Source organism: Drosophila subobscura, chromosome A (genome assembly GCF_008121235.1).
Source record: "Drosophila subobscura isolate 14011-0131.10 chromosome A, UCBerk_Dsub_1.0, whole genome shotgun sequence".
In the NCBI taxonomy this organism is placed as follows: domain Eukaryota; kingdom Metazoa; phylum Arthropoda; class Insecta; order Diptera; family Drosophilidae; genus Drosophila; species Drosophila subobscura.
Genome location: NC_048530.1, coordinates 20161487 through 20177573, shown reverse-complemented (window position 1 = coordinate 20177573; position 16087 = coordinate 20161487). Strand labels below are relative to the sequence as shown.

At 45.0% G+C, this 16087-nt stretch overlaps 1 protein-coding gene across 24 annotated transcripts in view; it reads left to right on the top strand.

Annotated features, from left to right (window-relative positions):
• Window positions 1-16087, top strand: part of LOC117889618 (small conductance calcium-activated potassium channel protein) — a 64817-nt gene that overhangs the window by 8242 nt on the left and 40488 nt on the right. For 15 of the 24 annotated variants that reach the window (XR_004648520.1, XM_034794058.1, XM_034794060.1 and 12 more), the window contains 2 exons: window positions 974-2191; window positions 5242-5343. Coding sequence is in view for 22 of the 24 variants with exons in the window: in XM_034794058.1 (XP_034649949.1) it covers window positions 974-2191; window positions 5242-5343 (1320 nt within the window). In the remaining 2 variants the exon portion in view is untranslated. Of the gene's footprint in view, window positions 1-973; window positions 2192-5241; window positions 5344-7670; window positions 8326-15612; window positions 15926-16087 lie in introns of those variants that run through there. The other 9 variants (XM_034794052.1, XM_034794057.1, XM_034794056.1 and 6 more) reach the window with 4 other exon arrangements.

Sequence of the window (16087 nt, the reverse complement as noted above, 5' to 3'; positions counted from 1 at the left end):
TATGTGGTACGTATCTGTGGCATGAACATGGATGTGTGGACTGTAGACTGTAGACTCTGGTCTATGGGTAGCGCCCCCAAATGGGTCTCTGGCCTGAGGTCTGGGGGCCCCCAACTATTATTAGCGGCACGCTCGACATGCAAACGTATAATGGATTTATATATATTATTTTGTATATACATATACGTAGATATATGTATATACTCGAGAAGAACTCATTACTCTGCAGGTGTTTCAGCATTTCACATTCTCAGTCGCAGTCGCTGTCGCTGTCGCAGTCTCTCTGGGTCTATCCTTTTCCCCAAAAAAACACACACACAAAGTCCTTCTTCATCTGCGGGTCCTCCGTGCATAACTTTTGTTCGTCCTGCATAATTTACACTTTTTTCCCTGGCAGTATTTATAGTTGAATTATTGATTTTCATTACCAACATTTTCGAGTTTAGTTTCAAATTAGTTTTTGTTTTTTTTCGGGTGGCTTACTCTACACTCCTTCTTGCGGTCATTGAGCTTTTGTGTGGTGTATGTGTGTGGCATGGCTTTGAAGCTTTTACCGGCTTATCAGCTCTTGGATGGCATCTGCTTTTCGTCCAGGATGTCGACTGCCTCCAACTTGATTCGAATAGTTTGTTCTTCCTCTGCAGGGGAAAGAGGAAAGCTTTGCAGTAGCTTTTTGTTGTCGTCTCTCTTCCTTTTGTTTCCCTAGTTTTTCTAATTCTTGTGCAGATTATAGGCCTTCTACGGTGCAGCCTTTAGGTTGCTACATGTCCAGGGAAAAGCTTGCTGGGATCACATGTTCCTTGATTGGAGAATGTTCTGGCATTCCCCTCCTAGGCTCTGGGTTCTGCAAGTAATTTGGGCAGCTAGATCTGGAAGAGCTCTCTGGGGATGCACTGTTGGCTTGTTGCCATATTTAAGCTTAATATTTTATCATTTATGATGGCTACAGCTCTGCTTGTTTCTCTCTTTGCAGATGTCAATTCAAAAGCTGAACGACAACACCAACTCGGGATACGTGAGCTCCGAGGAGACGGACTCCCTGCTGGTTAGCAGCGGCACACCCAAGAGTGGGGGCGGACGAACCGCCCTGCTGCGGCAGGTGAAGAACAGCACCTCAACCAATGGACCAACAATTGCCACCACAGTGGTTACCACATCGCCATCCGCCTCGGGCTCGTGCTCTGGCTCGGGTTCGGGTTCGGCCAGCAATATGGCTTCCGGTGCATCGGGCGGCAAGCCGACACTGATGCGGCAGGATCGCACCTCCACATATCTGACAAGTCCGCAACAGTCGCAGCAGCAGCACTCGCGCATGGGCTCTGAGGAGAGTATGCGCGGTGGGATGATGCAGCATGACGAGGACATTGAACAGGGACTAAGGGCCAATGTTGGAGCTGGAGCTGGAGCTGGAACAGCAACCGCCACCATGGTGCCCGACATTGAGGTGTACGAAGAAGAGGACCAAGATCCACAGCAAACACAGACCAATAACACAGACCAACAGCAACAACAACCGACCATATCAATTATGAATTTAAGCCTAAAGCCCAACGAAGCTGGCAGTAGTCTGGGTCCAAGCCCCAGTCCTGGGAGCCATCCCAATCTGGGTACCTCATCATATCAGAACCTGGCATCCAGCATTCCGCCGAGTGCGCCGAGCCGTTGTCGTGCATGCCGCAACTGCAGTCGCCGTGCTTCCACAACGCCCATCTCCACCGGACAGATGATTGACCGTTCCGCATCGCGGGACAGCGTAAAGAGCGGCGGAAATCTAACCAGCTCGATGGCCATCTGCATATCAAACTCTGCCCTACAGCAGCAGCAGCAGCTGCAGTCCCAGCAGTCGCATCATTCATCGCATCAGCACTTTCAGTTGCACCAACAGCTCCAGATTCAGCATCAGCAGCAGCAGCAGCTCCAGTTGTATCAGCACCACCAGCAGCAGGTGCCGCCGGTGCTTATTACATCTTCCCCAACGAACGGATCGCGCATCATTAGGCAGAGCTCGCAGCCAGAGTCCAGCACCACGGCCATATGCTGCGGCACGCACGCCACCTGCGTGGGGCATGCCCACTCGCACACGGTGCCCAATGTGTCGCTGAAACAGCTGCGGGAGAGCACACAGGATGGCATAGCCGGCATTGCGGCCGATTCCCTGCGCATCAACGGTGGAATGCGACCCTTCAAGCAGGTAAGAGACATAGGAGCCTATCCATTTCATTCATATTTCCATGCATATATGTTTTCTGGCGGGAATATTCCTCTCCATGCAGCACCTGCAATAGGTAGTGCCCCAATCTCTATGTATCATAGTCGATCCACCAACTTTTCTTTATAAATATGTAAATTACAAAATCAACAAAATATATTCGATGTTCGATGTAGACACTCTTCGCACTCGATGTTCTGTGTTCTCAAGAATCTAACCCATGTGTGTGTACACTGTACAGAGTTTGTAGACCATAACAATAGTGTGGCCAGAGTTGTGTTCAACATCCAGTGGTTAATATTGCTGTTCAACAGTGTGGCCAGACATTTTACAGTGATTTAAAATGACTCAAAATAAGTGTTGGTCCTATCCAATGATCAAATTCTATTCAGCGCTAGCAGTTATGACAGTGTGGCCAAAGTACTTTAAGTAAAACAAAGAAGGTCACTGGTGTATGAGCTATCTGCCAATAAATGGTGTTCGTATAGTGACCAGCATAGATGAACTTTAATTTAGGGTGACCATCGCATAACTCAGTTATCCCTGGTCACACTGGTCATGCGACCCCAACCCATCACCAATTCTTTAAGCATTTTATCGACTTCTACTCAGTAATTGTAATCTGTATACTAGTATTAATCAAAGTATTAACTATCCCGTAGTTTAGTCTCTCGTAATATCTTTGCCACTTTTTCATCATGAATTTCCCATACTCAAATATTTCTTTATTTCATTTCATTGTTGTGTTCTAATAATCATAAAGCGATTTGCTTACATTTTTGTTTCTTGATTTTTCACGTTTCTCTTTTTTCCGGTTTTTATGGTTTTTGTTGCAGACCACCCCCCCTGCCCCGTGCCGCACCACTCAGTGACCACCCCATTCCACGGTCTAACGCTTTTCCCGCGCGGAAATCCAATTAGTGAAAATCAATATTGCTCATACGCGGCGTTGGCTGAACAATTATTTTGTTCATTTGTGCATTTTCCATTTGCTTCAACCGTACCCCTCCTTTTCTTCTGTTTTATTCTATGGGTGTTTTCAATTTCTCTCCTTCTCTCTCTAGCTGTTTTTTTTTGGGGCATAATTAAAAATTTTGTTTACACGCTATTTGATCGAGAAGTGAGGAATGAGTCCAGTAGATAGATGTGGCTATAGATGGGGCATGGAAACGGGGAAGTAGATGTGGCATGGAAGCGGGGCAGGAGATGTGGCAGTCGATGGGGCAGGCGATAAGGCATTTGCTTCTTGGTAGGTGGCCATTCGACTGAATTTTCCCATCGAAACAGAAAGAACAGCATGAAAAAACTGAATCAAGACGCGAAAAGAAAAACAAGAAGAAATTTTAATTGAAACATTCCCACCAGTATCTGTGCTGTGCCGGTGCTGCTCCTGCTGCTGCCGAAAATTGATTATGGGATTGTGTTAAGTGCCACAAAAAGAGGTTTGGAGGCGTGCCTAATTCTCGCACGAAATGCCAAAATGCCCCCACCTCCCCACCCTCCTCATACATATATCAATATCTTACGCTGCCTCCCCCGCAAGCCAGATATAATTATAATTATTATCAATATACGGCGACGCCTGAAGTTTTCTGTTTTTGGGCCTGCCCATAAATATTCGGAAAAAATGAAATATACATACATAGATATTTATCTGGGGTATAAGAAAAAAATGAAAATATCGCTTCCTTCATGCTGGAACTGACCTTACGGCCATGATTGATGAATGTTTTCACTCTTTGACATTTGCTGTCGCGTTTTTTTCCCCTTCCGCCATTCCGCTATCTGTTTTCCGCCCACCCTTTAGAGATAATTGTCTTGTCTTGTCGTGGGGCGGGGAGGGGGGCTCGGTCGTGTCTTTTGGGAAATGGCTGGAGGGAATCGTTGGAGTGTTCACTCCTTCCGGGGCAGCTTTTGCAGGGAGAAAAGCTCTATTTTTTGAAAAACTAACGGCAAAGCCATAGAGAAAGAGACTGAGAAAAAATGGGGAGTGCGCTACACTTAACATGTGGTCCCCCCGAAAAGCTTTCAGGGCACATTTAACATGAATAAAAAAGACAATAAAAATGGTATGTGCTACCATTTCCACCGTCTGTGGCCACAAACTACCGGACCCACTCACTGACTGCTCAAAGCTTTGGCATTTCCTTACCCAAGAAGCTAAAGAAGAAGCTTTTGGTAGCAATCCCGCCACCCCCCTCTCATGCCACGCCTCTGCTAAAAGCTCTAACGTATTTTAAGTTTTCGATTGTCTTATGTTTTTTTTGTTTTCTGAATTTTCTCCTGTTCCTGTTTTTTGTTTGTTTCCAAAGCTTTTTTTTCCCACTTAATTATGCAACATAACATGCCATGAACTTTTCCACATATCCCCACATATGTATTAACATAAATGTAATGTTCTGACTGGAAGGAGAAAGTCCCTCAGGAACGTCAACTCTTTCTTTGAGCCTTTACATACGTATTCTTTCAAGACTATAATTATTTCTATAACTAATATACTATTTAGAGCGATCTTTCATGAAATTGTATTCTTATGGCTCTAGCTATTAATCGAATATCGTCTATCGTATAAGTTGGTATATATAAAGTATCTCTAATCTATGTAGTTGCGATACAAATATTATCTCTTGATCTTTTAAATTACTCATATGCATACTACAGTGCGTTTCAGAGCTGCAGTGCAATTGAACGTTGATCTTAAGTGTACAAATAAATGCATTCGATCAAAAAAACGATAACAAAGCCGATACATTTTGGATATATTGTCCCTTCGGAAGCACGAATAATTCAATCAGTTCTGGAACGCACTGATTTATATCTTAACTTTGATCTATGATACATTCATATGTGTGGAAGCTGCTTAGCTCAATCCCTGCGTCTGATTCCCACTCCCAAGTCCAAGTCCAAGTCCAAGACCCAACCCTAATCGGAATTTATAGTTTTCCTCCGCTCCAGTGACAAAACTAACTTAGAAACTAACTAACTAATCTATACTAATCGCCTATCGCAACCACTCTCACAATTCTCTTCAGGGCGTTCTTCTAATGCCTCGCACCTTGTCCGAAAGCCGAAAGTTGAGACTTCGGAGGGCCTTCACCGAGGCCACTAACGAAACGCTCCAAAGCTCCAAAATGGTATTTAACAAACAGTAAAAAAACAACAACAACAACCAAACCAATTACAAAAGAAATATACACCGAAAAAAAGTATACAATTAAAAAAGAAAAATTTGTTTTATGTGTGTAAATATACATATACTCGTAAATGTTTAGAATGAAACATGATATCAAAAACAAAAAAAACTATGTGAACCACAGTTCGTACGAGTAGTTCCAAAAGTTGAAATTTATTTCCAATGGCACCACCCCGCCTCGACCCGTCGCCGGGTCATGTAGATTGTTGCTAAATGCTAAATGCCTTTTGTCCAATCCGGTTTGCGTTTTGCGTATTGCGTTTCTATTCCTAGTCTGCACTGCCTCGATGTCCAATCAATCCTATAGAAATTTCACCAAACAAAAAAAACAAAACAAATACGAGAATGAGAAAAACCAAAAATTAAAAACCAAAAACCAAAAACTGTTTGAAAAGCGTTTTCAATGATTGTTGAGCATTTTGGCTGCTTGAACTTCCGCATCCCCCATAGTTGCAATCCACTGCCTCATTCCACTTTGGCATCCACTTCCGCATCCTGTAATTTTCGCATTCCAGTTACCTTGCCCATTCATCTGCTTCCGTCTCCCATATTTGTACTTTATATTCCTCTTTTGGCATTCCCCATCTCCTTTCCATTCCATTCAGATTCCCATTTCAAATCAATCTCAGCATCCACTCAATCTTTGGGTTCCACTTCCTCATCCGCCCACCAACATTTAATCGTTTCAACAAAAGCTTTCACCTATCAAAGCTTTGCTGTAGTTCGCTATGTAGTTTTGTAGATCGCACAAAAACTTCATTTGTATATCCTGTTTACAATATATTTATTATTGATCAACCAGGTAAGCTGTAGTTGAAAAATATTTGTATTTGCACCACTTTCGTTTTAGATGGCAGCACTCATTATAGATCTGTTTGAATGTACCTTGTATGCCATTTATTATTAAAATAAGTTCCATCCACAGCAATTTTAATGGGGTTCTCATCATTATAAAGGGTATTCAGCGGATCGGTCATTGATTTGGGTAGCGGGACCATTAGGGAAACGTTTTATTTGCTGCAAAATATACATTTCCATGACGTCGATGCGATCAGGTGTTCGCTCAATTCATCTCCCCGTTCCATGAAGAGCACCCAACTAACGGATGTCTCTCTCAGCACAGCCCCTCGTTTCCGTGGCCTGTGCTCGACTCTCTCTCCACCTGTTGTAGTGTTTTCTGGCCATCTCTTCTTCCCCTGTTAGGCGAGCTCGTCAGTTGCTCTCTCTCCTCCTACTGCTTCCCTCTTCCAAGATTTGCTTCTTCTGTTGCCCTCTTTCGATCATTCCACGTGCTGCTGTCTTCTCTTTCAAGGTGTATTATTATAGGGTGAGGTATTGCCCTCACCATAGCTGTACATTTTGTGACAGTTTAGTGTGTTTAATGCGAAATACCTGGAAATGCGAACGAGAGATGAAGAGAGAGTAACTAACATAACATAAATTCCCTCACCGTGTACATATTCACCTTGCAGCTGTGCTCTCCATGCGCTGTTCTGGTCTCTCCACCTGCTTGTGTTTCTGCTGCCCTCAGCCGCTCTCTCTCTCCTGCCTCCACCTGCTGCCGCCGCTCTCACGCTACCTGCCACCTTTCTGTCCACTCGGCATCCACCTTCCCAATCGTGATCCACCCCACATTTACGATCCACGAGCAGCGACGCGTGCTGCGCGAATCGGCTGTTTTGTTCTGTTCCGTTATATTGGCGGAACAAAATAGAAGACCAGAAGGCAGACCGAGAAAAAAGTAAAGATGAGAATATAAATATATTTTTTTTGGGGGCCAACCATTTGTGCGTCGTCGTTGCGCTGCGTCGGAAGGGATCGCTGCTTCGCTCCGTTGTTCGCTGCTAAATTGCTGCTGCTTCACCGTCCAGGTCTACGTCTCTCGCGAATGAAAGTACCAACCAAAAGTTTATAATAAATGCCGATTGGATGTGCTTTCTGTTTACATTCTGGACAATTACGCAGCCAAAATAATGGATTGGCTGGAATACCACATCAAAATCACAATTCCCATCGCAAATCCGAATCTCAATCCAAATCACATTGGAAAGTTCGCTGCGGCGGTTCTTGGTAGCGTGCGCTCTCGTCGCGACTGCATTTTGTGCGAGTGAAACGGAAACTGGATTTTTTTTCTTGTGGTAACAGTTATATACAACAGCATCCTCCAGGCTCCTCTCTTTCTCCCTCTCTGGCACTGCCTTTGCCGCTGCTGACAATGTGAGCAATTATTTGCCTTCCATGTTTTTTTTTTCATGTTCCTTTCGGTCTACAGTGAAATTGTGAGAGAAAGAGTGTGAGTGAGTGAGTGAGAGTGTGGGCGCACACAAAGGATATTTGATATTAAACAAATAAAGGGAATTGTGCAAATTTGTACGGGGGCCCCCATCCCCAGAGCATGTCGCCGGCCTCCTGCATGGAGAACGAGTGCAACCCGGGCACTCTATACCAGAAATGCCTGACCGCCGGCAATACCAGAATTGCCGCCATGCCGCCACCATCGTTGCCGCTTCCTCTCCCGCTGGCCACGCTGCCAGCGTCATCAGCAGTGGCGCCGCAATTGATGCCATCGATGCCATCGGTATCGCCATCGGCAACGCCATCTCCCTCACCGTCGCACTCGCCCTCGCCCACACCATCGCCATCGGCGTCGGCGTCGCCCTCACCGTCCCTATCGTTGACGTCGACGCGGCCGCTGCCGCCAGCGCAGCGACTGGTGCCCGCTGCCGCAGCGTTCCCGTTGCTATCATCTTCGCTGCCAACGGCAGACGCAGACGCAAACGCAGACGCAGCCGCGGGTATGACGCGCACGGGTAGCGTTGGAGGCGGCGGTGGCGCCACATCCACGGCACGCCGAAATTCCCTCTGGCTGGAGACCCTGCGGAACACGCGAAAACTGTCCTACGCCAATGAGCGACCCATTCTGGTAAGTGCCACCACAGGGGCCGAGCAAAAGCCATGACGTATAATCCTTATCCGGGACCATCCCACCACGCCATCATATCCACCCCATCCTATCACCATTCCAATTCCCATTCCCATTCCCATAACTTTGGATCATTTCCATTTGCCATTTCGTTCGTTGGCGGCTTCCACGTGCCCCGCTGCTTTGCCCACTCGGCGCTCGGCGCTCGGCCGCCTAGCCAAAAGTCTGCCGTTCGTCCAAAACTATAAAAATAAATAAATCGCGCGCCCATGCTCTCGTTCTCTCTCTCTCTCTCTTTCCGGCTATCTCTGCTGGCCGCCTCTCTCTTTTGAGCAATTCGAAGTTATTTTCAACCAAAAGCATCTGCAGAACACAAAAACACAGGAAAACACACACGAATAGGCATGGACAGCAGCGCCAATGCCCAGCGATAGCGATCGATGGCTACTGATGAGGTAGAGCACCGAAATATTGATACCCTGCTGTGGGCATACAAGTGGAAATTGGGGATAAAAGGCGTACTTATAGGTGCGGAATGATGATATGCGCAATATATTGAAGGTTTATAAGAAGTTTATAAAAGTTGAGGCAAGATACTCATAGGATCAACAAAGTTTCATTGTAACTTTTGAAGAATTAGCCGAATATAATCGAATCGAATATAATTGCAATACGAATAAACTCGCTAATTAATTGGAAAATATAGGAAAACATTTTTACTAGGAGAACATTTATCTCGCTCAGGTAAAATTTACTTTACGAAGACAATTCTGGTATGATTCATGCACATTCCCTAATGAGCGGAAGCAAGTGGAATAAATAACCTGGAAGACTGGGGATACTGCTGTTCCCTTTGAATAGTGGATTGTTTGGGGTGTGAGGCCTCGGGATATGAAAGCAATAACACCAAACAAATGTGGGAAATATACACATCAAACACAGCAGAGTCCGAGCCCGAGGCAGAGGCGGCGATCACCAAGCACAGACGTAGGCACAAAGAGGGAGACGACTACAAAGAAGGTAAAGAGGAAGGAGGCAGAGAGAGGAGATCATCTATGCCATCAGCATCTAAAGACAAAAGTTTGTTCAATTATTCGAGCCGTATCCATCGGTTTTAAGACATTTGTGTGAGAGAAAGGGCAGGCGCACAAATACGTTCTTTGATATATTGTTTATACGAGGAAAACGATTTCGAATTCGATTACGATCGGGGGATCATCATCATCAAATGGGTAAATGGGAAAATGGGAAAATGGCAAATGAAATGGTGAATCGGAATACAAAGAAAAACTCTTGTAGAAGTGTTTTTCGATATTGTTTACCAACCCCCACCCCAGATACTCAGAGATAGAGTATACTCAGGGTCAGAATCGCGAATGAGTTCCGCTCGGGATAGAGATATGCGAAAGCGATGCCAAGCCTATAATTTGGTTCGGCCCCCAATCAGTGGCAAATAACTCATGGGACTTCATCGGTTATTCAGTTTAAATTGCTAGTTACATCAGACATAATAAATGGTCTTATAGATTGAGCAGCCAATTCCGTTGCTTTAAACAATAGTTTAAACAATCCAATCGAAAACCCATCTACACGTAATTAATGGCACAGGAACTGCACAAAGAGAGAGTGAGAGAGAGAGCGAAAGAGCTACGTCTCTTCTTTTCTTCTCTTTCGGTTCGCTGAGATCGGGGACAACGGCGGACATTAATTATCGATGCATCCATCCACGACATATGCCTGTGTGTGGCATAACATATTTAGATGATGATTAATATTTAATAATACTGCGAGTACGAGTATATACTCGCGCACACACACACACACACACACAGCTCGTATGCACTTGGAGCTGTTGTTTGTCTATGGGTCCGGTCTTCCCAATGTGTATTACGTGGTGTCATCTAAAATATTTAAGGCGTTTACTTACACGAGCCACCAAGCCGCCATCCCCAAGGGACCGGACCCGAGCGACTTCCATATGTCTGCATTTCGAGCAAGGACTTTCAAATGTGGCAATTGGGTGGTAAGAACAATCAGGGGGGCACTTGTGTGTGAAAAGTGAATGCCAGGTGTTGTGGCCTCAATAGTCCTCCAATAACTTATGGCCACCGGACGGACGGTTGCAGACAGCAAGCGGCAAGCGGCAAAGTCGGCAAGGGGTAAGTCGGCAGGCATTATGCGGCATGAAAAAGTCGAGTATGTTTTTAAAATTTAATGATAATGGACGGCGACTGCAGTTTTCTCTGCATTTACAATGGCTGCCTGCTTAGACGTACATATATGTATATATGGTATATGGTCTCGTAATATACGCGAGTATCTGTAGTTGTGCAAGTGCTTGGTTGTTGTTTGCCCCCAAGTGTCTATCAATAAAATATGACAAGAGGCACTGTCCCCGAGACACAAAACCGAAAGGTCGTGCCACAACTGAATTCTGAGTCATTTGCCATGCCATCAATGGGGCCGTATAATCGGAATGGGATTCGGATTCGGATTCAGATTTAGCTCCGGGGGACACTTTCTCTGTCCAACAGATGTCTGCGATCTTTGTGGCTATAATTGCGTATACGTAGACGCAGTATAGGCTGCTTTGAGGTTCCATTAATTGTTCATCTGTGTCTCTTTGTGGCTCTTTTTGGGTTGCCATAAATGTGGTACTAAAATGTAATATTGCTATGATCCAAGTTGATCGTCTCATCGTTAATAGTTTTCTGTGAGTGGCTTTCATTTGTTTATTCAAGATATTTTGTATTTTATTGTATTTTTTTCTTTTAACTTTCTCAAGCAGAGATGCAGTATATCAGTTCTCTCCCAGTGAGACTCGTACTCTCACTTAAGGGATACTTTCCTTGAGTTTTAAAGTTTTCTTCAACTTTTCTTTTTTCTGGGCAGACGACAAGTCATTGTCTTTTGCGTTCTTTTCGTCAAGTTTTTGCACGTCACTCCATGACCCCCAAAACACCCAAAAAAAAGAACCAAATACCCAGATGGAAAATGCACCGTCATATTCCGTGCCAGCCAGCCCACTGCCACCCCTTAAACACTCAATCGAAAACCAATATTGAAAACTTACCTAAAAGAATGAGAAAATGGTGATTGGCGGCAGGGGGTATTTTAGCGCTAGGGTTTAGGGGATGCCTGGGGGACGGGGAAGGGGAATGCGAATGGCAAATGGCTGACAAATGCATAAAGTTTTCATTTCAATGAATTATTCAAAATCCGACATGACAACATTTTGACTATCTGTCGTTTGCGTTGACATTTCCATTTCCATTTGATATCTGGGTCGTCGGATGGGGGGCGGTTGGGGGAGGCGCTCCCGTCCCGGTCCCTGCTACTGACGCAACACAATTGTGCAACGTAAAGTGGCAGGAACACGGACTGGGGACTGGGTACTGGGTACTGGGGATGAGAGAGACTTGTGTAAGGGTAAGCGTGTGCTTAGGTGCGATGTCTCATACGCTCACGTTAATGTCACCAACGCGAGAGTGATGGGCGCTTGAGACAATTGGGGAGACACACACTCGTGTTTGTGGCATGTGCACTCCGTTAACTCGTGTCTGTGGCATGTGCATGTGCCCCATGCACCCGTGAACTGTTATTTAGGATCCTGGGAAAAACCATTGGAACACCCACCGCTCCACTGGTAGCGCCCTTTAATTGCCAGTGGCTGTCCTCCACTCAGGAATAAGTGCATTGATTGATTGGCGACTTGGCAATTTTATTGCTCAAAGGGACAATGTCCTTGCGCCCAACACTCTTACATATTTACCATTTACAGTGCAGTGTGGCGAACTTGAAGAGTTTTTTTTAGGAACATTTTAAGCACAAGTGAGAAGGAAGAGCATTAAACTATTTCTACAGTTTTTTAAGGTAATTCATAAGTGAATTAGGTGATCAGTAATAACATTTAAATTATATTAGGAAAATTAAGTTGCACACTCGTATAGTGGAAAATAATCTTTTCTTTTCTTTTTGTAGAGGAGTGTGTCATTTTTGTTGTTAATTTGCCATAAGATCCTCCACAGAAGCTGACACCTGAAAGAAGTATTTAAAAATCTACCAAAAACCTGGTGCCATGTCAGGATGTTAGCAAAGGGACTTTGGACGGGTACAAAGCAGAAGAAAGCGTCCCAAGGATGGGCTGAAATTGGGGTAGCGGCCATCAACTTGTTCTTCTGGTTGCAAGGCGGGCAATCCATTTGTCAGTTCATCAGCGCAAAAGAATGCATCTCTCTCTGTGTGTATGTGTGAGTGTGTGTGTAAGTCCTTTCTTTGTGTGTGTGTGTGTGTGAGTACATCCGTGTATGCACAAAATATGACTGAATAACGTGACTACGACAACGGGCGAGGGAAACGAGAGGCAGCACGACAATTGCCGATGACAATGAAAATCGCGTAGAAGTGGGAGAAGTTAGAATTGAGCATCCCCGTCCCTCTGTCCCCCACTGCTGCTGCTGCTGCTGCTGCTGTTGCAAGAAGCGTGGGTACAACGGGAACCATCACCTTACGCAAATCGGAGTGAAGTTCCCGTAATGCGCAGGACCAACCGAAGGCCATGGACAAAAGCCGCTCTCTCTCGCTCACTCGCTCGCTCGCCGTCTAGCGTTCTGTTTTGGCCAAAAAAGTTTACTGATTTCCAAAAGAAGGAGTTTTCGAATGCTCAAGAATTTTTATTATTTACTCCCCTATATACACCCCATACATATACATACAAACGTAGATGTATAACCGCAAAAGGATTAACTTGTAAAAGTTCAATTTTGATTTTCATATCGCGTGCCAAGTGGACATTATGCTTTTCCTCTTCCTTCCGTTATCACAAGCCAAAGCCCCAACTAAAGCTCAAAGTTCATCCAGAAGAAGCTTCCCGTCAAGCAGCCCAACCAAAAAAAAGACAGACCAGAAGGCAAGCCGAAGAACAACGGTTCTTCTCTGCTATGGCACTGCCGCTGTCGCTGCTTTGTGCGTGCACACCCAACTACACTGGTGTGTGGGTGCGTGGAAGCGAGATGGCCATACCAACACATACGCGGAGAGGGCTTCAAAGTGGGATTAAGTGTGAGAGAGAGCGAGCGCGCGCAAAACAAAGTTGAGTGGATTGGAAATCAGTCAAAAGAGAGAGTCAAGCAGCGACCGACTTGCGCTCTCTTTTTAGTCTCTCTCTCTTTTTGTTTCTATGCCCTCGCCCCCGCCCATGCTGCTGCATTCCGTCGCCTTAGTTATGCCGCCTTCTGCCGCCAAATTAAACACACATGACAATGCCAATTCATTATGTGCCCACCGAAAATTGCAATTGGAAAATACAGCAACGGCAGCAGCAGCAACGGCAGCAGCAGCAACAACAGCAGCTGTGGCCGGCGGGCAGGCAGATGCAGCAGAGGGAAGCCGCAGCACCAGCTGATAAAGACAGCTTGACAGGAAGGGCAAAATCTGGGACTGCCAGCAGATGCCACCCGTCCGCCTGTCGCTGCCTCTGCCACTGCCACTGCCGTTGCTCACTTGTTCGTTTCGTTTCGTTTTTACAGTTATTTATCCAACTATGGCTTTGGTTATGGTATCCGGGGGCCGCGGAGTCCGTCCGCTTGCCTGGTACCGCATCCGGGTACTGCCTCAGGGCCCTTTTTTGCATGTGTTGTCTCGCGACAGCGCAGTGGCAGAGACAGCGGCAGAGCAGGAGCAGAGCTGAACCCGAGATCGGGTCTTTCGGCTCTCTGTTTCGTTCGGCTTGTGGGGTTGGGCGCTTGTTGGAGCTCTGCTGTCTCTGCCTGCCTCCACTATATGATTGCTGTTGTTGGCTTTCCTAGTGCTTGTACTGTGCTTCTACTGCTTGGTACGAACTCCTCAGCTATACTTCTATACTGCTCTGCTCTTCTTCTATTCTACTGCTTTTGCTTCTGCCGGCTTTTGCCGCCTCTGCTGCTCTTCTGCTGCTCTTCTGCTGCTCGACGCTCGGTTTGTGGTCGAGTTAATTCGAACCTGTTCGTCAGTCGGTCGTTTGTTCGTTGCTCGTTTGCCGCTGCCGCTGTCGCTGCCGTCGTCGCTGCCTCTGCTGCTGCTGCTGCCATTTTGCCGCTGCTATCGCATGGCGTCGTCGCCATCGTCGGCATTTAAAGATTCCGTTCCGTTCAGTCTGTATTGTGTTTACACCCATGGCTGACGTAGAGAGCGCAGAAGAGCTCAACCATCAAATACCCTATATACATAAACAACAACAACAACTGCAAAAACAACAACAACAGAAAACGCAACAACAACAACAACAACAACAAATACAACATCAACAAAAACCACAACAACGATAACCTTTAGCCAGCACGAAACCAACCAACAACACTTACGACAATAGCAATTACAAAAATTACATTAAAAAAAAAAAACACCCAAAATAAAAAGGGAAAAAAGTACTAATTTTTTTTAAGTGCGTGCGTGTATGTGTGCGTGCGTCTCATCTATCTGTATGTGGTGTCGTTTGTATGTAAAACAAAAACAAAACAAAAACAACAGCAACAATTTGAACATCCATCAGTCGTCGAATCTACGAACCACGTTGTCCGCACGTCAAACGTCAAACCGGTAAAAGCACACACACCCACACAGACAACACACCTACACCAACACCCACCCACACACACAAACATTCTGTTGGCAGGCAGCAAAACATTAAACAAAATGAAAGCCGTAACAACGATGCGATAACGGCAACAAAATAAGGAACAAACAAACCAACAACAACAACTGCAACCGATTAACATAAATCTAAGGTGAAACAACAACAGCAACAACAACAAAAGAGTAAAAAAAGCCAAGTACATAAATAGCAACAACAAAAAACACATACATATAAGACACCACCAAACAAAAACTCTAAACAAACAACTAGGAAACAGAAACAAAACCAGCAACAAACAACAAAATAACTGCAAAATGAACAATAACAAACTATAGAAGAAAGAGCAAAAGAACAGTAGCAAATGAAACAAAAGAAAATAGAAGTTTAAGCTAAAGAAACCGAAGAAGAAACAGTAAAACAAAAAGCCAAAGAAACAACAAAAGTCACAGAAGAAGTAGGAGCATAACAAGAAATTGCAAGAGAAACAGTCAAATAAACATCAACAGAAACAGCAAAAGAAAAATCCAAAGAAACAGTAAAACAAACCGAAATCAGAGCAAACAGAATAGCGGTGCAATACAATAAACAAAAAACAAAAACAAAAAGAGAGAAGGCAGAAAAAAAAATTGGATTTGAAGTTAAAGAACAGCAGAAAGAAGAAAGCTAGAAGTAAAAGTAAAGAAGAGCTAAAGTCAAAGGAAAAGAAGAGCCAACTAAACGGGGGAGCCACTAAAACGGACAGAGGACAGAAGTTGCCGCCTCTACGCCTCTGCTCCGTCAGCATACAGTACCCTTCAGCCTTCGTCTCCATTTCCGTTTCCGCCTTCGCCTCCAGCAGCAACAACAGCAGCAGCAGCCATCAAATTTCCAAGGCATACAGAAAAAAAGATACAGACACTCCGCCGTAGAGCAAAACGACACCCAAACCACACTCCAAGAGAAACCGAAACAACCGAACAACCAACATAACCGACCAAAACGGAAGAAGTACGATATTTCAATATTATCCATACACACATGCATTTGTAGTATTACCTTATACCCATATATCTTACTATAAACCAATCTTGAGATGAAGATGGAGATGAAAATGTAACCGATGTGAAGGTGGCACAGCAAGGAGCGGTAGCGGGAGTGTGGCAAACTTTT